Source organism: Ursus arctos, unplaced genomic scaffold, assembly GCF_023065955.2.
Source record: "Ursus arctos isolate Adak ecotype North America unplaced genomic scaffold, UrsArc2.0 scaffold_34, whole genome shotgun sequence".
Lineage (NCBI taxonomy): Eukaryota > Metazoa > Chordata > Mammalia > Carnivora > Ursidae > Ursus > Ursus arctos.
The window spans coordinates 7,826,282-7,849,916 of NW_026623030.1; the positions used below are offsets into that span (position 1 = coordinate 7,826,282).

General features: G+C 49.1%; 1 protein-coding gene across 6 annotated transcripts in view; it reads left to right on the plus strand.

The window, feature by feature from the left end:
* The window catches only part of GRK3 (G protein-coupled receptor kinase 3), a 125,094-nt gene that overhangs the window by 95,260 nt on the left and 6,199 nt on the right, over positions 1–23,635 (plus strand). For all 6 annotated transcript variants that reach the window (XR_007190550.2, XM_057305773.1, XM_057305775.1 and 3 more), the window contains 8 exons: positions 2,063–2,170; positions 9,094–9,160; positions 10,096–10,196; positions 12,926–12,992; positions 14,238–14,333; positions 17,484–17,646; positions 19,927–20,063; positions 22,739–22,852. Coding sequence is in view for 5 of the 6 variants with exons in the window: in XM_057305773.1 (XP_057161756.1) it covers positions 2,063–2,170; positions 9,094–9,160; positions 10,096–10,196; positions 12,926–12,992; positions 14,238–14,333; positions 17,484–17,646; positions 19,927–20,063; positions 22,739–22,852 (853 nt within the window). In the remaining variant the exon portion in view is untranslated. The remainder of the gene's footprint in view (positions 1–2,062; positions 2,171–9,093; positions 9,161–10,095; positions 10,197–12,925; positions 12,993–14,237; positions 14,334–17,483; positions 17,647–19,926; positions 20,064–22,738; positions 22,853–23,635) is intronic.

Consider the following 23,635-nt stretch of genomic DNA (forward strand, 5'->3'; position numbering starts at 1 on the left):
GGACACTGAAGTCCGGAGAAATCAAGTAGCTCGAACAGGGTCACAGACCTGGCACATGGTGGGGCTAGAATTACAGGCCAGTTCTGTCTGACTCCAGAGCTTGGACCCCTTACCCTACACAGGCGAACCCCCCAAGGCTATGAAATGGCTGACTTCGGACCCGATGAGGACTTTGGGCCAGAATTTCACCCTGGACGTGGTTTCTCAAGTCTTTTCAAAGCCGTAGCTGTAATCCTTGGATTTCACATAGCCGGTCCGTCTGCAAGTAGTGCTGAGTTTGAGGTTCCTGATTTGGGCTTCGACTGAGTGGGTCCATTTAATGACTTGCGAGTTTACCGTGAGCTGAAAGTTACCTGTGCAGTAGCCCTGAGAAAGCAAAGGAAGACTTTCAGGATTGAACAGGTTACCAGCGACGGACGGGAGTTCCAGCTTATTTTCTCTAAGAACTCAAAGCTGGGTCTCATGCCGCAGAGTCTCAGAACCTCCAGGCATTCTTGCAGGACTCAGAGTAGTTGGGATTTTCCCTGGGAAATGTTGGGAAGCAGCAGTTGCTGCCATGAGGAAAATCAGAAAGCCACGTGGCGGGAGGTCCGGTATCTGGCTCTGATCGTGTCCAGTGTCCACTTAGCCTCCTGTGTTTATCCTTGCCATATTTTCCCACTCCAGAAGCGGGTTTTGATCCTGAGAATGGTAGGCTTGCAGGTCACCACCAAGGTCTTTCTGGGCAGCACCGCAGTGAACCCTTTGCAGAGACTGGTTCGGATGCCCCTCCTGGAAACCTCTGGGGCCATCACAGCGTGGCTGGCCGGCCTGCTGCGGTCAGACTTTGGATTCCAGACAGTGGAGTGCATCCAGGCGCCGGGCCTGTCATGATGGAGCAGCGCCCATTCTCACTGCTCGAGAGCCATCTTCCGGAGTGAGAACGCTTTAGACAGCACTGGGCCCGGTGCTGATCCTGGATCGGGAATGATGATAAGTGATCCAGGATCACCTTTCTGAGCACGTCTCAGTGAGCATGATTTAAACGTGATTCTAATAAAATAAGACTAGAGATTAGCCTGGAGATGTCCCCTCCCCCTCATCGTGGATTGAGTTGTTCTTCTGTGCCAGCACCGTTCTAGCCCCTTACTTACGTGTAATCCACATGGAGACCCTGCACGACACAGGTGGTGTCTTAGCACCTATCTTGTCCAGGAAGATCAGTGAGGGTGGACAGGTTGGAGGGCGGCGCTTTCGCAGGAACCCTTTCGGGCTGTGTCTTTGAAAGCCCCCCATGAGCCGCTTCTTGCTCTTCTAGATGGAACAGTGGGTGTCAGATCGTAAAGGAGGGGCGGGGAATGGAACAACAGGAGGGATTCAGAGTTGCAGAATAGGGCAATTCAAGATGAAATGGTTGTCCTCCCAAATCTTTTTCTCAACTTCTGAAAACAGTCCTCACATTTGCTTAGCGGGGTCCTTTGATCTGTCGGCCGCCCTCAAAACCGGGCGTGGGATTGCTCCATCTTTTGTACCTGTCGGCTTGTGTCCCCACTTCTTCCCCAACCCCTTGCGGTCTGTCGCTGACTGTGTAAGTCAGTCGCGCCCGCCCTTAGCGTGTGCCAGCTCAGGTCCCTAGCACGGGGGTGGTGCCACACAGGAGGGACGTCCCCATGCCTTCAGGTCCACGACTCCCCCTGTAGGTGCCTGCTTATCTTCCCCTCCCCCAGCCTCACCCCCACCCTTTGTGTGTCCTCACAAGAGCTCTGCAACAGGCTTGAGACCTCTTCATGCCGTAGTGCAGAGAGACGAACGTGTTCACATTTCCCCTCCCGGACTGGAGCTTGCCATGTTTTCATATTTACCTCGTACTGTAATTTATTTATATTTTTTCCTATACTAATTAAGACAGAAAAGGTGGTTTTGTTCCATGAATCATGATGTGTGGAATCCCCATCGTCCCCTCCCCCCCTTGGTTATAGTGGCTGCCGTTCGACAAACGGTGTCTGAACCTCTTGGCTGCACTGTTACTATTTTATAAAGTGGGCATGCTCTGATAACTGCGTGTGCACTTTCTCCTCCCCAGTGGCACCCATGGGTACATGGCTCCCGAGGTGTTGCAGAAGGGGACGGCGTATGACAGCAGTGCCGACTGGTTCTCCCTGGGCTGCATGCTTTTCAAGCTTCTGCGAGGGTGAGTGAAATGCATTCTTCTATCACTGTCGCCGTGGCAGGTCCTCCGATCAGAATCCAGGCTGGTTAGACGTTGTTAGGCTCTAACATCATTTTATTTAATTTTTTTTTTTAAATAGTGACTTGTATTTTTTTATTTTTTATTTTTTTAAAGATTTTATTTATTTATTTGACAGAGATAGCCAGTGAGAGAGGGAACACAAGCAGGGGGAGTGGGAGAGGAAGAAGCCGGCTAACAGCGGAGGAGCCTGATGTGGGGCTCAATCCCAGAACGCCGGGATCACGCCCTGAGCCGAAGGCAGACGCCCAACCACTGTGCCACCCAGGCGCCCCCTAACATCATTTTCGATCACACATCCTAGTCTAGATGATGACCAGGGCTCCTCCTGCCTTATAAAAACGAGAACTTCGCTACAGTAAACTTTCAGGCAAAAGCTTACAGTTTCGTATGTTTGTTCCATACGTTGTAGGAATGTCAACACATTGAAGCCTAAAAGAAGACTGCTTTGAAGTGGTGCCATTGATAAGGCTTATTTGGGGCCTAAGAGTTATTTTAAAATGTGGGTAATTGAAGAAGGTAGGATAATCTTTTTCGTTAGGAGTCAGTGACTCATGATTGTCTTGCCAAGGTTAAGCGTCTTGAGGGTTTACAAGAAAGAACCAAGATCCAAAGTGAACTGATTTTAGAAGGGTGCGTGTATTCGGAAGCATGCTGAAGTTAATTTGCTTTTCATAAAACACAAACATGAAACCGCATAATTTTGTTTTTAATTCGTTGGTGTTAGTTCTCAACCACCAAAGACGGTGAGATAGAGCGGAAGGAATAGGGAATGAAAACACTGTCGAAAATATGGTCCCCTGTCTGGGGACCATTATGTTAACATTTTCCACTGATTTTTAAGAAGGAAAGAATAGGGAATGAAAACACTGTCGAAAATATGGTCCCCTGTTTGGGGACCATTATTTTAACATTTTCCACTGATTTTTAAGACTTTTCAGCCACCCGGAATGGAAGTCTTGAGTTTCGGAAATATGTTTTTGGTCATCCTCATCCACAGGGACGCCAGAAGCACTTTACGTTAACATTTCTTGGTCAAGACTCTCCCTCTCCTGTTTCTGCTGTGAACACGGGTCTGGTCGTTCGCTGAGCTTTTCACATTTCCACTGGGAAGCCTCGTTGAGCACTGCCGCATCTTCTTACCGTAATTAGCGCATTCGGCAAAGGGGCTGGATTCCATGTTTGCCCCCAGATTAGGTTCCCAGCACCCCTGCTGCTTCCCCAAGACCCTGGTAATCTAGTTGTGCTCTGCTCACCATTTTCACTGGGGAACCAAAATTGTGTTACTGCCCAGAGAGTCAGGTCCTGTTGGTCCTTAATTGAATTACTATATTTGTGGAGCCTGGATGGCCCTAATTCACATCGTCAGACTCGCTGACCTAATTAGAGTTTCTGCAAGACGGGCCAGAGAAAACCGCTTCCCACTTGAGACGTCCTTCCACCCGGTGCGGTCTCTCTATGCAAGGTGGGTGTGCAGAGACACCCGTTGGGGTCTTTGTCTGGGCCCCGGCCGGAGCTGGGGTTGGAGGTGCAGAACCCACACCTCTGGAATTTTGAGACAGTAAAATTCCATGCAGCAGCGAAACCACTGACTACATCAAGATTGAAAAATCAATAGTAAAATGTCACAGGGAAACCTGCCAAGCTGTGTATTTAGGGCTGGGTGCCTGTCTTTGTTTCGTTTGATACTAGTCTGTTTATAATAATGTCCACGCATGTAAATTGGGGATGATCTGGCATGACATCGTTTTTAAAAGATTTGAAAATGTAATTACGAATGACATGCCAGCCGTGTGATTTGTGGCTCATAAAGTGAATCCAGCCGTAGCTGGCCACAGGTCAGGTTCGGAGCACTGAGTTGGGAGGGCTTCATTCCTCATGGGTCCTCGATAGGGCTCAGGGGAAGCACTGTGTTCACTGCGGCTCCATCAAGAGGAGTCTTGGCTGACAGGAAGACATCCGGAGGGTGTTCCTGAGGATGGGATGAGAGGAAAGTGGTGAAAGATCTAGAAACCGTGGGTCATAGGGAAAGGTTGGAAGAGCTGGGTGCAAGGCTTAGGGGAGCCCTAAGGATTGGCTCCCAGCTGGCCGAGGGTCTGTCTTCACCAAGGGGTTATATTCCTGCTGCCCTGCTCCCAAGAGCAGGCATTTTAAGGAGGGGAAAGACGTCAGTTCGACACAACAGTGCCTACTCAAGCATTTGAAGGAGTGTTGAGCCTCGCAGGTCCTGTCTGGGGACCATCTATTGAGTCTGGCATGCTAGGAAATCTTCCAGTGTGTAGGAGACGGGACTAGATGAACCTTTCCCACTAAGATGTGTGATCTTATGCCGTTCTCTGCCCTGCTTGTTCAGAAGCCATTCACAGGAAAGGAGAGAGTATGGAAACCAAAGGGCAGGGAGATGTTTTTTGACTTAAGTGATTTAGAGTAAACTTGGTAAGCATTTATTGAGTACCTACAATATGCGGGAGACTGTGCTTCATGTGCTGGGGAGAGGGAGGGAGGGAGGGGGAAGGAAGCCACATCAGGTCCTTAAGGAGCTCACAGGAGAGTAGAGATGTCCACACACAGGAGCAGGGTGGACTGCAGTGTCCCGGGGGGGCACAGAAATGGGTCCCAGGGCTGATCTGGGAGAGCAGGGCTGACTCCATGCAGGGGATGCTCTGTGAAGGGGGCCTGGAAAGGGTTGGCGATTCCAAGACTGGGGCGAAGTAAACAGGTTTTCCTGCGGGGAGCAGACAATATGGGGCAGTTTGCCTTTCCCCAGAGGTGACCTGGGTAGGGAGGGCGTGCTGGGGGAGAATGTCGGGGAGACTGGGTCAAGAAAGAAAACCTAGAACGCCATACAGGGGCATGGGGGCTTTGTTCGAGGCCCCAGAGACTGGAGGCTTTTACACAAAGGAGAGACATGGCTGGGCGTTCATCAGAAGAAGGTGCTCACAGCAGCATGCATGTGGCACTGGACAGAGGGAGATGGGGGACAGGTGGGGGGATCCAGGCGAAAGGCCAGGACCTGAGGGCCCGGGACCAGGAAGGAGGCAAGTGGCCGAATGATGTTGCTATGCTGATTGGTGGGGGTGGTGGTTGCTTTTTTTTTCCCAATGGGTGCTTGGATGTGGAAGCTAGGAAACTAAAGGGTGCTGCTTGGCGATGCCCGGAGACGTTTTTGGTTGTCACAGCTTTGGAAAGGGCTACTTCTGACATCTGGTGGGTGAAGGTGAGGCGTGCTGTGAAACATAATGCACAGGACGGGCCCCGCTGCCCCCAACAGAGCATTGCCCTGCCCAAGGGGTCAGCAGTGCCGAGGAGGACAGAGTCCGCTCCAGAGCATGTCTCTTCCTTCCTTCCCACGGCTGAGCAGTGCGCTTGAACAGGGGGTCACCAGCAGATCTTTTTTGCTTCTCTTTTCTGCGGTCGAGTGCTTCTTCCACGGACCAGTATGTCCCACTGCCTCTGCTGAAACGCTGGTCCGCACCCCGCACTTGGCCTTGCCACCCTAGAAGAACACCACAGAGGCACGAAGGAAAGGCATCTGGACGTGAGCCAGCTGGCCAGCCTTGAGATCGCGTTCTGCATCCCTGGAGTCCCAGGGAGGGACTGGGTATTGACGATTTCCGTGTTGCGAATGCGTGGGATTGCTGTCCCGATCCTCAGTCTAGATTTCAGATGTCTGTCAAGGAAAAGATTTGATGTGACAGTAGCTTTGATCCTAACCTCGTCACCTCTGATGGTCGGTCCCTGAAGGTGTCAGATGCAGGGGGAGAGCCTGGCTGGTGGTCTGGCGACAGCTGAGCTCTGCCCGAGGTTACTGAGTTTGCTCCTGTAGGGGGGAGAAAAGGGAATGTTTATAAGTATTTTGGCAGCTAGTGGCTTCGGTTCAAAAGTCGTATCTGATGTAACATGTAATCTTTTTGGTATTCTGAAACTCAATTTTGACATAAGAGTTTGGAATCGCTGTTACTTACAAACGCACTTCTCTTGAACTCACCGTTCGGCTGTGACCATGATCTGCCGTGCGTGCACTCGTGTGTGTTTTCCCATCACCTGTCACATCTTGAACGCCTTCCCAGCTCGTTCGGGGGGGATTTGCAGTCGCTCCCACTCAGTCTGTAACTCAAAAGCCACATCTGACCACGGCACATGTGAATTCTGTTCCCGCGGCGGCCCGCGACGAGCCGGAGCGCTGCGTGCGCTGCTGGGAGAAGTCGGCCCGCCCCGCGAGCTGTCGCCAGGCCCGAAACGGTCCCCTATTTAAAGCGGCTGCATCAGGGAGCAGCTGCTGTCACACAGAATCTGTGAGCACCACGTGCCTCCCTCCGAGCGGAGATTATTACTGTCGTAGGGCTTCTTTACCATTTTCCAAAATAGAAACAGAATCTTCGGTTTTGTTCACAGAGAATAATCAAGACTGCATGGGACCCAGATGTGCGTCAAGATTTGGCGCTCGAAGGAGCAAACTTCCTTAGCACCACGGCCCAGAGCCGAATCGCTGAAAAGCATTTCCGACTGTTTCCTAGGCAGTCAGACGAGGAGTAGCCGTGTTTACGTGGTGGGCTTGGTAGCAACAGGGTTCATGTGCTGGGTTCATGGGTTTTGGCACCGCCGACTTCAACTCCACTCCCCCTGCGAGCCTCCCTCTGGTCTCATGAAAGACTTTTTAAATGTAGCCCAGAGCGTTTCTGTCAGAACACAGCGGCCCTTCTCTGCAAGGGTCAGGGCACGGCGCTTTCCTTCCAGCGGCCGGCGCAGGCCAGTCCGCGGGGGTCCAGGGCAGGGACGGGGTCCTCCGGCTCCGGCACCAGCACCGCGCACAGGATCCAACCAGCAGGATTTGCCCCCCGAGCAAGGAGATCTGCGCGCAGTCCCTTTGTATGCGTTCGGGGCCTGCGTGGGGTGGAGACAGCCGTGTCCGGCAGAGACTGAAGTTTTAGTAAGATTTAGTAAACTTTCGTCCTTTTTCTCTTGAACCATGAGCGTGTGAATATCTCTGCATCAGAAGATGATACAAGTAATGGTTTTTAAAATGATAGCATCTTGCACACAACATACCATTTGTTGTTCTGTCCGATTTGCTTTTTAAATGCAGTAATTTTACATTTTTCTTTTTAGAAACAATTAGGGTGAACAGAACATTTCCAGTCAAAATCTAGTTTACAGATTAGTGCATGTTTGCTTGGCACTCATTCACCTTGTTTGAGATTTTATTTTTCAAATTACTGCTTTCAAGAGAGGGAAATTACTCTGTATTTCATTGCATGGTAAGAAGGAAAATAAAGCGTTAGAGTGCTGTCTCTTGTACACAATGAACATTAAAATATGTACGATAATAAAGGCTCTGAAATGTAATAACCCCTTCCAGCAGCTGGTTCAGTGCATTCATAGGGTGGTCAGAGCGGGAGCAGTGAGTACGCAGGGGTGAGTTCTTTATCCTGAATCACATTCACTTATGTGCTGAGTACGCCACCCCACTTCATAGAGTTAACTTTCAGATATTTTACAGAGTACCTTGCCTCCGATGATGTTATAGACGCCTTAGAAATCAAACCGTACGATTCGTCGTTTTGTAGGCACGGCTCGCTATAAGAAAACTCAGTCCTGAACATCTGTCTATCTCTTCTTTCATTTCCAAATAAATAAATAAATAAGGCCAGGATTCCGTAGCTGGTATGTTTACTAGTCTCTTCTGACAAGATTTCCTTTAAAAGCCAGCTCCTCCAGGGTTTTAACAACGGGGTAAAGAGTAAGAATAATTTGTCTTTTTGTAGCTCATTAAGCAGACATTCATTTTTTAAAGTTACGATTCATCTTTATTAATTTCCTGAATGATTGCCGTGTCAGACACGGGCCGCAGGCTGCCGTGGTCTTGGCTGCTCCCGGCATATGCGGTGTCGGTCTGGTCCCTGCGCCACTTCTGTAAAGTACGGGGCCTCGTGCCCATCGACAGATGAAGAAACCGAGGCTGACAGTTTCCGTGCCTGGCTCACCTCCAGTAAACACCCCTGTCCCAATCTTGAACCCAAGCCTGCTGACTCCTGAATTTGGGGCTCTCCACAAGTAAAACAGGAGAAGGCAACCCTTGGAGCTGGAGGGCCCCGAGGACTCCGGGCTCCTTTATGTCTGTCATCATCAAAGGAAGGCGTTGCCTGGTTACCGGTTTCCAGTGGGGGGGGGGGGGGCGTGTTCATCTTGCTTGTGTTCTAGTTGTACCGCAGTTCTCTGGGTTGTCTGAGACACTAATACCCATTTTTCTAAAAAAAAAAAAAAAGATAAAATTGCATGAAAGTTATTATCTCAAACACTTAATGCGACAAATGTTATATAAATGGCCTTCATTTTCCTGACTACCGCTTGGCTGATTATTTTCTCTTTAAGAATATTTTAAAATATCACTGGAGGGGCGCCTGGGTGGCTCAGTCGTTAAGCGTCTGCCTTCGGCTCAGGGCGTGATCCCAGCGTTATGGGATCGAGCCCCACATCAGGCTCCTCCGCTGGAAGCCTGCTTCTTCCTCTCCCACTCCCCCTGCTTGTGTTCCCTCTCTCGCTGGCTGTCTCTCTCTGTCAAATAAATAGATAAAATCTATTAAAAAAATAAAATAAAATAAAATATCACTGGGACTATATTTGCTGACCGTGATTTCATTGACACGAGGATGAGACCGTTCACGGGAGCATGAGTGCCCCCCCTTTCAGACGCTAATGTACCCTAACACCAGCCTTTCTCGGGAAACGGTGAATGTGTACAGCTTTTGTATTTCGGTAGTTCTGGCTGAACTGTGACACAGTACAGTGCTCTGCCCAGATGTGAGCCAGGGACGTGCGCTAAGTGACCTGATGCCACCGTCATAAGTTGTTGTTCGTTTCCACAGGCACAGCCCGTTTAGACAGCACAAAACCAAAGACAAGCATGAGATAGACCGAATGACCCTCACCGTGGTAAGGAGATTGAAAACTCTGTTCTTTGATGGTGTTTTGTTTTTAAGATTTTCTTTTCTTTTTTTTAGTAATCTTTACCCACAACATGGGACTCGAACCTACCACCCCAAGTTCGAGAGTCACACGCTCCACCGGGCGCTCCAGAAAAACTCTATTCTTATTCACATTATAATGTTCACATCTCATTCCATTAACAGCCTGTCTAAAAATTTGCTTTCTTAAAAACAAACGAGAGGAGATACAGTTCCTTGAATTCCTAACTGGCAATTTAGTGGAAATAGGTGCCAAGGCAGGAATTAAGGTTTGCCACCTGTCAGTAAGAGAAAGACCCAGAAATTCAAAAACTAAAGTAAGAAGATCGGGGCGCCTGGGTGGCTCAGTCATTAAGCGTCTGCCTTTGGCTCAGGGCATGATCCCAGAGTCCTGGGATCGAGCCCCACATCAGGCTCCTCCGCTGGGGGCCTGCTTCTCCCTCTCCCACTCCCCCTGCCTGTGTTCCCCCTCTCGCTGCCTGTCTCTCTCTCTGTCAAATAAATATATAAAATCTTTAAAAAAAAATAATAAAGTAAGAAGATCAAAGAAAATGAAACATTGTAGTGGTGTAGAAAGAGCTGGGAGACCGGTTTCTCCCAACCTGGCCCTGGCCTGTTGATTGACGTTGAAAATGACTAATAATCTGGGGAGTCCAGTCAGTGGAGCATGTGACTCTTAATCTTGGGGTCATGAGTTCGAGCCCCACCTCGGTCATAGAGATGACTTAAAAAAAGAATGACTAGTACAGTTTAACGTTTCTTTAGAGTAAATATTAATTCATGATGAATCTGCAGTTTTTAACATTCTCCTCGTCTAAGAAATGGTCTTCAGGTCTGGTTGGGCATCAGGGCCCTGTTTCCAGGAGTGCGTCTTTGAAATCTTGTCCTTTTTTCCTCCCCCAGAACGTGGAACTCCCAGAGGCCTTCTCCCCGGAGCTGCGGTCCCTCCTGGAAGGCCTGCTCCAGAGAGACGCCAGCAAGCGGCTCGGCTGCCATGGAGGCGGGTAGGCTGTTTTTTTAGCTCTTTAGTGTCAACGCCCAGAACACATAACAGTTAGTTTCAGTACATCACAAATCATTCCTAGCCCCTAAAAATCTCCCACTTTGATCTGAGGGGGAAAAAAAATCACATGGGAAATATGTATGCTGTCCTTTGTGTTTCATAATAAACGACTTGAAGGAGTCGCTAACTTCTTAACTTTGAAAATCGATCATGTCGATGGTGGAAATGAATCCTGATATTTCGCAGCTCATTTGGTGAAGTTTTGCTAATTACCTTTGCCGGGAGGGCAGTTCAGTGTCCTGATGAATCAGGTTCTGACTTGTTTTCTCTCGTGCACAACTGGCCGGCTGCTGTCTTATGCTTTCTAGCTGCTAGCTATCCAGAATGCCTTCCTGCTGTCCTCAGACTTGACTGATATTTTGGCTGGATATAGAATTCTAAATCAATAATGATTCCCCCCCAGAACCTTGGAGATATATTGCTTTATTGTGTGCAGTAAAGCTGGTCACGGAGCTCAGCTATCACTCCTTATGTCAGCCACTGAGAGCGTTCCTTGTCCTGTGGAGGCCCATTTTCTTCAGCTTGAGGAATACTGTTATGTTATTTATTTGACAGTCCCTCTCCTCCGTTTCCATGGTTAGCGCGTAGAACTCCTTTCAGGTGGCCGTTGGAATTTCTAGAATGGTCATCAGTGCTTCTGACCTTGTGGATTCCCTGTATCTTCGCTTTGATTCTGTTCTACTTTGTGTGGGCTTAAATCCCTGATCCCTCCTTTGATTGCTTTTTAAAATCTGTAGCAGGCTTAATTTCTTCAAAATAGAACCTTTCAGAGGTTCGCCCCACTCCATTAGAATAAACACGTAGCTGCAGGCATCTTGGGGTTGGATATGGAGGAAGAAAGTATGGTGTGTGTGTGTGCGTGTGCGTGCGCGTGTGCGCCCATGTGCGTGCGTGCATGAAGGGTTCCATCTACAGAGTGCAGCCTGTCTTCAGCCTGAGTCTCACCATCCCCCCGCCCCCACCCCCTCCACACACACTGCGTTGAGCCTGGAGCTGAGCACCTCTGTCCCCCGGGGGGTAGCTGTGCCATTCCTAGCCAGCCCTCACTGCTCCCACGCCCACCCCGTCTGCTGACGGTTCCCCGGCCCTCCTTGTGGTGCGTTTATGTCTCCATGTTCCTCTTCCATCATTTTAGCGATTGTTGGGAAGGAGCAAATGCAGAACACAAAGGGACACGCTTTGACTTAGGTTTCATTCATTCATTCACTCAGTAAACAGTTCCTGAGCACCCCCCGAGTGTCGGCTATCGCCGTAACTGCTGGGACTGAGGCGGCACACAGGGTAGACACAGCCCTGCCTTCTTGGAGTTTCTCTTGGGTAGGGGTGCGTGACATTATGGAAACGGTCAAGTAAGATGACCTCAGACTGAGAGAAGAGTGTAAATGAGAGAAATGAGGCAGTGTTGTCGTTGAGATGCCAGCCTTGGGAGGAGCGGGGGAAGGACCCCAGGCAGAGGGGTCAGTGAGGGTAGGGCTTTGAGGGGGAATCAAGCTTCCACGGTGCAGAAGAGCAAGAAGGCTGGAGAGCCAGGAGAGGGAGGTTGAGAGCAGGTCGGAGAGGCGGTGGGCTCAGGCAGGTCCTACAGGCCGTGTCCCTGGACTTGGCTGTAAGTACAACAGGGAAGCCTCTGGAGAGTCTTGGGCAGGGGTGTAGGGAGATGGTTTGAAAGGATGATGTGGGCACAGCATGGGGCGGGTGGGGCTGTGGGCTGGAGGGCAGGCCGGGGGCAGGGGGCAGTTAGGGCCATTCAGGGAGGGGGATAGGGACCTGGACAGTGGCAGTAGTGGTGGGACATTGAGCATCCCCTTCATGATCAAAGACCCGGCCGCCCCCACTGGGAATTGGATCTCGGTGAGGATTGGAGGGGGTAAGAAGTAGCCCCAGGACTTGCCGAGGGATGGGCTGTGGAGTGTAGGGGAAGTGGGGCATCGGGGGTGATCCGGCTCTTTGGCCTTAGACAACACAGGGCACTTAAAGGCCCGGCAGGGTGAGGTCATCCAAGGAGGGAAAGCAGAGGAAGGGGTCGAGAAGCAGGCCTTGGGGCTCTGCCGCAGGGGACGGGCTATGGGGAGACCCGGGGCGGGCCGTGGGGAGAGTCCCTGGCAGGCACGGGGACTGTACAAAGCCTATGTGTAGGCTTTCCTCATGGTATACAGCCCCTTCTCTTCCACGTAAACTGAGCGTTAAGGGTACTCTCTGGGAAAACTTGTTTCTTCCCGTTATGAGGAGGTGTGGCGTGTGCCGTGTTCCTAGGTTTCTAGTTTGCTTCGGAACTCATATTCGGTGCTTCAAATGCCTCTCCTTTGATCTAACATGCCTCATAGACGTTTGCCGTAAATCTCCGCAATGCAGAGACCTCTAATTCTTACTTGAATTTGTTCTCCTGGTGACAGAACCCTACGTTATCTATCTGTGACGGCTCCTAGGTTCTCTCAGACTGGAACGCGCATCCCCGATAAATTACCGTATGGGATAATATTCCTCGCTTCCGCATACGATATTTCTAAACATCCCGCATTTCCTGTGCCGCTTTGAAAGAAGCATATTTTACTTGCTTGCTTTAAGCACTGAAAATAGTCGTTCCTCTGTGTTCTTACCAGGAGACAGTTTTTGGGAAATATTCCTTAGGTTTGCAAACGCACCCTTACCACCTTTGTGCCTCTTCCACAGGGCACAGGAAGTAAAGGAACACATCTTTTTCAGAGGCGTCGACTGGCAGCAAGTCTACTTACAAAAGGTACTCTGTCTGGAGCCCCACACTGGGCACCACCACCGCTGTGCTCCCTCTTGGTCCCCACTTCCTGGGTCCACCCCCCCAGCCCCGCCCCGGGCCCAGGCCCCGCCCCCCAGGCTCCCCTGACTTTGCCGCGAGACCTTCTTGCTCTTCTACCGATGGGCAGCCATTACTGGCCAACTTCTCTTTCCCCAGTTTAAAAGTTTTCAAAATATCTGAGGTATATATTAATAAATATTGAAACGGAGTTGTTACCTAATTCAAACGTCCATATAGCCGAGATGTTTTTAGCTTTCGCTCATCTTTTTGACTTCCTATCTCAATCAGTGACTGTATTTTCATAAAGACCTCTATAGAAATGCACAAGAAACGTGGGTCACAAGTGTACGTATACTTTCTAGCCCGGCACCACACAACTTAAGGATCAGTACGATTGAATAGCAACAGAATCCCTTGCCTTATTTTAAGATATTTTTTTAATATTCCCTTTGGTACAAGAAAACACCCCCAAATTAAAGTTTTCTTAAAAACGTTGATCCCTGGGGCGCCTGGGTGGCTCAGTCCTTAAGCATCTGCCTTCGGCTGAGGGCGTGATCCCAGAGTCCTGGGATCGAGCCCCACATTGGGCTCCTCTGCTGGGAGCCTGCTTCTCCCTCTCCCACTCCCCCTACTTGTGTTCTCTCTCTCGCTGGCTGTCTCTCCATCAAACAAATAAATAAAATCTTAAAAAAAATAAAAATAAAAATAAATAAATAAATAAAAACGTCGATCCAATTTGGATTCGTTTTTGCACCATCTCCAGCTGTCAAGGGATGGTGATGGTCGGCCGAAGGAGAGCGCGGGCCGCGGCTCCTGCCTCCGTGGGCATAGAGCGCTCCCGCTGGCCTCCCCGCACGCACGTTGAGGCCCTAGCAAGTGCAACGCGGCGTGGTGTTGTCTGACGCGCAGTGTGTTCCTGAAGTTGAGGTGGCGGGATGTGCGGTCTTGAGCTGTCATTATATTCACTGATCCTTTAAGACCTTGGACGGGAATCATTTTCCCCTTGAGTGTCTCTCAAATCTGGGGTGTGCTTTTAGGGCTGTTCCGTGCACAGCTCACCTGTGAAAGATGTACCGTGATGTGTAGGAGCTCGACAGGAATGCTCAGTGAGGCACGCTGGTGCTCGCCGTGTTCTCACCATACAGTGATAGGTTGGGATGGGCCGTAAGGCGATCCGATAACTGACCCATGCTTCTTTGGATCTTCCAGTACCCTCCACCCTTGATTCCTCCCCGGGGAGAGGTCAATGCGGCCGACGCCTTTGACATTGGCTCATTTGACGAAGAGGATACCAAAGGCATCAAGGTACACGCGTCATGTTCGCCTGCAGGTGTTTCGGAGGGTGGGCAGATTTCTTACTGGCAGTCAAACTGAGTGATTATCTTAGCATTGGCCTGCTTGTGGATTGTAAGTTACCAATGAACACCTACGTATTTGAAGAATGTAGAAGTCAAGGACCTAAATCAGAAACGATGAAAGCTTTCTGTGGACTAATCGTTTTATGTTTGACAAAGTGGTAAGTGGTCAGTTTCTTACGGATTTGGATATATCTGCGATTGAAATAGAACTGGAACGTGTATGAAACAGGGAAAAACAACTGTGTGACAGCAAACACACTTTGCCTTGTGCCGAAGAGCCAGCCGTCTCAATCCTTTTACGTATTCAGATCTCTCTGTGTTAGGATGAAAAGAGCAAACGGCGTGAGTCATTTTCCATTTGTCAATCAAAAGTAAAATAATCACTGTGGGTTTTGTTTTTTTTTTTTATATAATCCTCTGTGTTTTTCAAACTTTTGTTCATATCATTACGTTTCCCAGTAGACAAGGCGTAATTACAGACGGTGAGTCATGAGGGCAAGTCGTCTTCCTCAGGCTGCTAAGTCAGAGTGTGTCACTACATGTCAGGCTCACATCTGCCCCCACCTTCTCAGCGTCCCTCAGGACCTCCCCATCTTTTCTCAGCTGCCTCGTTATACCCCGATTGTATAAGCCCCCCCCTCACTTCTCCTACCGAGCAGCTCCCCCTCCAGAAGGCTGCAGCCCTGTCAGCGCACACACCTGTGAGGACTGTAGCTAGGGACACACAGAACTGGAACCAACAGGGCCTGGAGACAGAAGTGGTGGGTGAGCAGCTGGGAAGGGGGGAAGCTGCTGAGACGCCACGAGGAGGCCAGGTGCTTTGGGACCCGGGACTGGCAGCTGGTTGGAACTGGCGATGTCAGGAAGGAGGGGCTATCGGGGTGCTTCCAGGACCAGCTTCCTAGGAGGGGAAGCTGAGGCGAAGGGGAAGTGGAGAGGGCCAAGGCCACTTCTCTGGTCTGGCGCAGTGGCTCGCCCGGGGGACCGCGGCATGCCCAGCACCCCAACGTGCACGCCACCAGGCATGGTCTGCAGCCCGGACAGACAGCACGCATTAGGCGTGTAAGTACCGCCGTCCAGCCGTGCTCTGGGGAAAGATCGTTTACAAAGTCACTTAAAAGGATTACTGTTGTCACAATAGAATTTTGTCATCAGAGGCACTACCGTCCATGATAGGGTGCTAAAAATAAAACGACTATGATGTGGGAGCCCACAGACATTTTTGATGTTAAAAAGAGATTTCTGGTTACTTTAAATTTTGTAAACCATAATCAAGGCTCTGGAGTCAGACAGGCTGGGCTCAAATCTGCCCTTACTCGCTGCGTGACTTCGGGTAGCTTCTCATGCCTTGGTTTTGTCACTTGTGACTGGGTTTGACGCCCACATTTCTCTGGGGTAGAAGAGAGAGCCCCTTGAAGCCTCCTGGCACGTAGTCCATGCTTAAGCTGGGAGGTTCTGTCAACATGGTTTTCGTTCTTCGTGACCTGAGAGCTGAGGATGAGCGCACTCGGAGCAAGAGGGGGCGTGTGGCCAGGAGTCCAGCAGGAAGTGCGGACCCCGGCACAGTCTAGTCCAGCTAGAGGGTCTGAGCTTAAGAAACCCTGTATTCTTTATCTTTAAAAAAGCAGCTCAAATAATACACTATTCTTTAGAAAACAATAACAAAACAAAAAAAAAAGCTCACCTCAGTTAAGTACAAATTTTCTTCTTTGTTTTCTTCATTTTTGTTTGTTTTACTCATTTTTACCAACTTAACGCTAAGTCCTAAAAAGTCAAGAGTCTGAAATTCTAGCAAGTAGAACGGTTTGTATACAAAGCGGAGTTGGCCCTTTCCCAGCAATGCTTTGGAAGGGAGTCCATTTTTACTTTTGGCGAACACTTCAGAATCCGTCCCGGTGGCCCTGATCACAGGGCGCCCCCCTGGCCTGCTTCACCAGCACTCACCACACACACACACACACACATACACACACACACACACACACACACGGCTGGGCACGCGCCTCCAGCATTCATGCTCTGAGCCGCGGAGGACTTCAGCTCTGGGCTCAGCCTGGGCTTCTGAAGAAGCCAGAAGAGGAAAAGGAGGCTCTGTGAATCAAAGCCATCCTAAAATCAACACCTGATCATAGCAGGTCATGAAGGGCGGGTGGAGAGCCCTCCGTGTTTCATCGATTTGCTGAAGTCTTGGGGGCAAGTCCCTCTTCTTGCTCTTTTTCTTGTAAATAACTTGCCTGTTATAATATCTATCCAATACTTATCGCTCAGGCAAAGGAGCAAGCAAATCGAGCTTCTAAAGAGATCTGTGCTTTTGAATGACGGATGTGTTCCTCTCTTTCAGTGAGATCACTCACTCACCTTTCTGCCACAGAACTGGAGCTCAAAGGCATAAAATCATTTTCTTTGCTCATTTTCAGAGTATGGCCTCTTAAGCTCAGGGGGAAGAATGGAGGGTGTTGAGTAATAATGTGGAAGAGAAATGCTGTCATTAAGTGTAATTTTTATTCCAGTGCCTCTTAAAGGCGAAGTTTCCTAACCTCCCCCTGTCTCCCGGGCTCCGCGGTTGCCCACCAGATCGCGCCGTTACTCTGGGTTCGTGGAAGGTTGGAAGGTTCATGGAATGAATGGAAAATTCAGCCTCCTCTCCCTTCTGCTCATCTCACTTTTCAGATGAATCGAGGGTGGTGAGAAAACCCTCCCACCTTCTCCTTTTTCATTGTTTCTAAAAGTGCGGGATATAATTTCCTACTTTTGCAAATAGAGTTTCCTCGCCATCTACACTGACTTTTGTTGTCAGATCTTTTTACACTCTAAATAAAGCCCCGTACGTGTAAGTTCTTCACTAACAGATACGTAACGAAGATGGCGTAAGCGATGGTATGAGAGAACGGGCTGAATCTCCCCTGACGCGGGACTGAACGTGAGGTGCCGTCAGTCAGCACGTTGGTGGGGCTGCTTGGTTATCAGGAGCAGACATTGATGCCAACGACCAGGCCGTCGCCCAGTGATCTCCCCACGTACAGTTAGGGTACTTCTGAATCTGTTGCCTTGCTAAGTATGTTAAATCATAACTGTCTTGATCTCTTAAAATAATAAGCTTCTTGATTGCGACCAAGATCTCTACAAGAACTTCCCCTTGGTGATCTCCGAGCGCTGGCAGCAGGAAGTAGCCGAAACAGTTTATGAAGCAGTGAATGCAGACACGGATAAAATCGAGGCCAGAAAGAGAGCTAAAAATAAGCAACTTGGACACGAAGAAGGTAAAATAGCCAGCGTGTCTCAAAATATTTTCAACGCAATGAATTTTTTAAAACGTCTTGTCAAGCCGGAAAAGTATTTGGGTCGTAAAGTACTTTCCAGGGGTGGTAGGGGGTACGCCATAAATAGCGGCCTGTGGCTTGGAAAAGCTGAGTGTAATATGTCTGAGTTGTCAGTCAACATATAAATTAAGGTGGTCAGCAGTAGGGTGTCAGTGTGTCCTCTGATCTTAGAACGTCTAGAACAAGTTGGCAAGTGTCTTCCTTGAAGACTGAGTATTACCGTGCCAGGAGCAGGCCCGGCTTCATGGGCGTGTGACCTGGGCCACCTCGTAGGGCACCCCACTGGGCTGAACGCCCTGCTGTCACCGCCTTGACATTCTTAATCATGTTTGAACAAGGGGCCTGCATTTTCATTCTTCACCGGGCCCAGCAAAGTATGTAGTGGTTGGCTCTGGTTAGGAACTTAGCACGCGGGTCCCTTGTCCAGAGCTATAAATGGATATAATGACATTTATTTTACAAACAGCACCAAAGAATTGCCAAACCACATTTTTACTTACAATATTTGAGTGCCCTGTTGGGATTTCCAAAGTGGAGCGCGTAACGTCGGGTGTTAAACCAGTCGGCCATTCTTGGTTCACCAAATGTTGTCGCTCTCGATTTTCCTAAGATTTTAATGAATCCTGGATATTTAAATGTACTGTGGTTGATGACGATGATATCATCCGCTTTACTTCTAGGCATAGACTTTCCTGAGGTTAGCGTTATGTAATAAGAGTGACCGGCCGGGAACCGTCCCCTTGTGTTAACAAGCTACTTGAATGTGGGGCAGCTTGATGCAGGCTGGTCGGTCGTGTGCATCAGTTCCCAGCAGCGTTTATCACCTGCTCAGAGATGTGTGCCCGAGCCCGGATGGAGGAATCCATCCTTACGTTAAAGCTGCCTGAGTGCCCCAGGGGAACAGTGCCGCCCCGTAACTGTGCTCACCTCCCTTCTGCTGGGAGAGGGGCTCCATGTCTAAGTTGTTCCTTAGACAGCCCATCCATTGACATCACTCTGGACTGTTGGCCGTAGCAAATTTTTCAAGGGAAATCACATCAGTGGTCATTTGCTCCAGGGAGGACCGTGATGTCGCTAGAATCTTGACAGATTGGACCTAGAAAAAATTAGGTAGATCTTCATGACCTTACCGAAGTGTATCCTTTTAACTAGAGCTGCAGACAGAGCACCTAGCAAATTAATGAGTATAGCTTCGTATGTACGTGATTGATTTGGGCATCCCAGGCTCTTGTTGAAGATCTTGGGAGTCACCTTACAGAACAGCACAGTCCAGGCTTAGGTCTCTGGGGTAAACCTGCAAGGCTTCTACCTTCCATGCACTTAACGCCGTGTAAACACTTCTGCATTAAAACGACAACTCCGGGGAGCCCACCCGATCACCTGTCCCCTCCCTCCGTGGTTCTTTTCCCTCCTCTCTGCCGTCTGGGTCTCCTCGTAGAATGTTAGCTCTCTGAGGGCAGGGGTTCTGTCTCTCGTCAGGTGGCACTGCTGAATCCAGAGCGCCCAGAACCTGCCCAGCACCGGGCGCGCCCTTCATAGCTGTTGAATGAATGAGGGGAGGAGTGAAAGAATGATTTTTAGCATGGTCTCCAAAACCTTTAAAGAAAGCAGAGCCAGCCACTTAAAATTAACCTTAAAAAAAAAAACAAAAAAAAAACGGACTTCACTCTAATAATAAGATCGGGACTCAGCATGAGTACAGTTTAGCTCAGTCTGTCTAAGTAGCCATGTATTTGAGGGATAAATAGAGCCTTAAGGAATAAACAGTTTTGAGCCTTGTGTTTGTTACATCGGCTGCTTGGTAAGCCCCGTACGATTATTTATGGGATTGAGGGGGGAACGCCAGTCCCACATAAAGGCAAAGGTACTTTGGGCATAGCACGAATTGAATTACTCTCTATTCTCCAATTCCTGTTATTACACATAATGAAAACATAGTTTGGGAACACACCCCTGCCCTCTCTGAGCCAGAAGGGACCATCACGAATGTGGCCAAATATTGAGAAACGGCCGTTCAGTATATGTTAGCAGAAACCTGTTCTTCCGATCCCCAGCTCACCTGGGTCTCAAAACTTGAGGTAATGGTTTGCATAACGGGCTCCATTCGTAGAAACTTGATTTTTCCAAAAAGCGTGTCATTTTTTTTGGTCTGTTTCTGAGCAGCACAGAGACCATCTGGGTCCGAGCCCGTTTAATCTGTGGTTATTTTATGTTGCTCAGATTACGCTCTGGGAAAGGACTGTATCATGCACGGTTACATGCAGAAGCTGGGGAACCCGTTCCTGACTCAGTGGCAGCGTCGGTATTTTTACCTCTTTCCAAACAGACTTGAATGGAGAGGAGAGGGAGAGTCCCGGGTAAGTCCGAAGCGGCCTTCCCAGCACGGACCCGCAGCGTCCTCGGTGTCACGTGGCTCTTTCGGGTGGCTGGCACGTCTTCTAAAATACCCCACTAAGCTCTGACTATCTCTTTCAACTTGTGCCCGTGAGATTTTGGTGTTCAAACGCTGACTTTTACACTGAGAGTCAAAGAAGGATTTTGTAACATCTGAAAGTAGAACGTGAGGTCAAAACAGGTTTGAAGAAGGTTGAAGAGTAGTTGGGGAGATCAAAAGAGATTAAAAAAAAAAAAAATGCAGAACTTTGGAGTCAGACCCGTAGAGGCGCTCGAATCCAGGGCTCAGAGAGGAAGGTCTGGCGTCCACGACAAGGCCAGACAGTTGTGGGTCTGCCTGTGCTCAGTCTCCCCTTCACGTGGCCCCCCCACCTCGTCAGGCCCACACGAAATGAGCTAAGTGATGTAAGCCGTGATGCTGGGAGCAGAGCGGAGGTCGCCAAACCACACTCCCTTCGGTCTCCGTTTTGTTGGAAAAGTGAAAGTGACTTCCATACCACAGGCAGGAAGATACCACTGCCTCCTCAAGTCCTTTCTCGAGGCGAATGTCTGTGAACAAGATAAGAAGAAATTTCTAGTCTGCACTGTCCCTCTAAGCAAGACAGGCAGCATTTATTAAGCACCTACTGTGTGGGGAGCGGAGGGCTTGTCCAGAGGTGGTGACCCAAGTAGAGGGCATGCTTCTGCTCTTGGGGTGGGAATGGCTAGTCCTCTGGGGCCAAGGAAGCAGGGCAGTGGTTCCAAATGTCACAAACATAATTGATTTCTTGAATGTGTCAGGATACTGCCCATCGGTTGTCTGGTGGTGAGAAGTATAGAAACTAGTGAGCTCTAATCTTGTTCATTTGACTCTGGAACGTGTGTTTTAATCCCCTTGGTAAAGGGGCGCCTGGGCGGCTCAGTCCGTTAAGCATCCAACTCTTGGTTTCAGCTTGGGGTCATGATCTCAGGGTCGTGGGATCGAGCCCCGTGTCGGGCTCCACACTCAGTGTGGAGTCGCTCATCCCTCTCCTCTGCCCTCTGCTCCTTCCCCCACTTGCATGTTCTCTCTCAAATAAGTAAATAAAATCCTTGAAAAAAATAAAAATAATAATCCCCATTGGTAAAGTTGCTGTTTAATTATGAGTGATTGCTACTGCACAGCACATCCCTTTCAGATAAACAAGACTTCTCACCGTTGCTAGTGCCACGGGAGTCATTTCCTCAGACTAGTGCATCTAGGCTCCGAATTGCTGTTAGTAAGTCTCTTTGGAGGTCCTGGGTTGTAACTCGGGTGCTAGTAAGTATTATATACTATGTAATATACAATATATATCATATTTTATAAATATATGAACTCAGCACCCAAATTATAATTCATTATATATTCTTATTATAGAGTATATGATATTTCCAGATAATAAGTGTCCCTGCGCATATAATGCATTTATAGTTGACCCTTAAACAACACGGGGGTCAGGGGTGTTGGCCCCTCATGCAGTCAAAAACCCATGTGTAACTTTTGACTCCCCCCAAAACTTAACTACTGATAGCCTGGGTTGACCAGAAGGCTGGCTGATAACGTAAACGGTGGGTGAACACAGCATTTGCATGTGACATGACTTATATACTGTATTCTTACAATAGAGTCAGCTAGAGAAAAGAAAATGTTAATTAAGAAAATCACAAGGAAGAGAAAATACGTTCACAGAACTGTACTATGTTACCGGGGAAAAAAATCCCTGTGGAAGTGGACCCCCACAGGTCAAACCCGTGTTGTCCCAGGGCCAACTGTAGTCTCCCGTCTACGGGACAGTGACCGTTGTGCACGTTGAAAGGAAATGATCTCACTTTTCAGGATATTCGAAAACTTAAAAAAGAAAATCTTCCCTTTTTTCAACATTGGATGCAGTAAGTTAGCTTGGTTTTAAAAGCCAGCGTTCGGTGTTCTGTTTGAGAGCTGCCTGATGTAGGTGGATGGCTGGATTAGTGCGTGTAAATCAGGAAACAGAAACCATGAGCATTTATGATGGTGGTGGTGTTCCCTTAGGAGTCTTGGCGTATTTATCCAAAAAAACATAGAATGGTAAGGTACTCACGACACCATGGCATTCGCCGTAAGCAGTCATGTTCTAGACCTGGCGTGACCATCTTCTAAGGATGTCGCCTGTATTTATAACATCCTTTTGATATTTTCGAAATATCATTAGCTCACAAGCCAGCATTGCCAGGCCTTTCCCGAGCTGCCGTGTCAGGATCTCAGCCACACCCCGTTTGCTCGTGTAAGTCATAGAGCACTTCGCTGTTTCCTCACACCTCGGTCGGTAGAATTCAGAGGAGCGTGCGACACAGAAAGGACACGTGCGAGTCACGGCCATTCACAAATCAGTTCTGTGTTGAGGGAACAGCTGTGCTGTTGTCTTACAGAGACATTCTGTCCTTTTCCCCTTTCCTTCGAGATGGCATCATTTGAATTTTGTGCGTGTCCCTTCGTAGCCATTCCGCCTCACTTCTAAAATATCATCAAAGAAAGGAAAAGGCTGATTTTTTTTTTTTTTTGCTTTTTCTAAGCTGATAGTTTCCCGTATTACTTATTAATGTAACTTAAGAAATCGGGAAATAATGTGAAGTAATTTGTCTTTTTTTTTTTTATGGCTAGCAAAATTTACTGACAATGGAACAGATTCTGTCTGTGGAAGAAACTCAGATTAAAGACAAAAAGTGCATTTTGTTGAGGATAAAAGGAGGGAAGCAGTTTGTTTTGCAATGTGAGGTAAGTTTTTTGGGTTTTTAAACAACTTTCTCCCGTAAGCGCAAGTCAGAGCAGCTGTGCACCTGTCCCGTGAAGGCGGCCGCCTGGGTGTGGGACAGGCTCTTGAACCCGTGCTGTGCCGCGTACTGAGTGGGACAGCCCCAGGGTACAAGGGTCTCGGCAAATCCGCGGTTCCTGTTCCAGAAGGGAATGGCAGGAAATGGCGGAAGAGGAAGTACGTGGAATAACCCGATTGCCCTATCCGGAAACTCTGTCCAGCGTTCAGTGGGGGCCTGTTGGCGAGTCTCCCAGTTCTTATCTTCCATCGTGTTCGAGGTTGGGGCTCAGATGTTTAAACACAAGATACCAAAGTGACTTCTTTCAGGGGAGATGCCATCTTTCTCTCTCCAAAGTTCTATTGTAGCCCAAATTTAATTCCTGTGGGGTACTGGGCTGTGTGTGTAGGATGGGGGTGGGGGAGTGGGTAGGTGGGTGTGCATGGGGGTTACGTGTGTGGGGGGGGTGTGGGTGTGTGTAGATGTGCCCGTGTGGGTGGGGGTAGGGTATAGGTAGGCGGGGGGGGGTGCGTGTGTGCATGTGGGTGGGGGGTGGGGGGTGTGAATGTGCATGAGTGTGTGCACGCGCGGGCACGAGAGCGTGTTTAGAGAGACATAACCAAGGTGTGTGCTTAGTCACCTCGTCCCTCCACGGCACACGTGAGGTGCCTGTTTGTCGGTCAGAACCGCTCCTCAGACATCCCTGTGTAGACTTGAGCTGTTTTAGAAATCAGAAATCGGAGGCGAT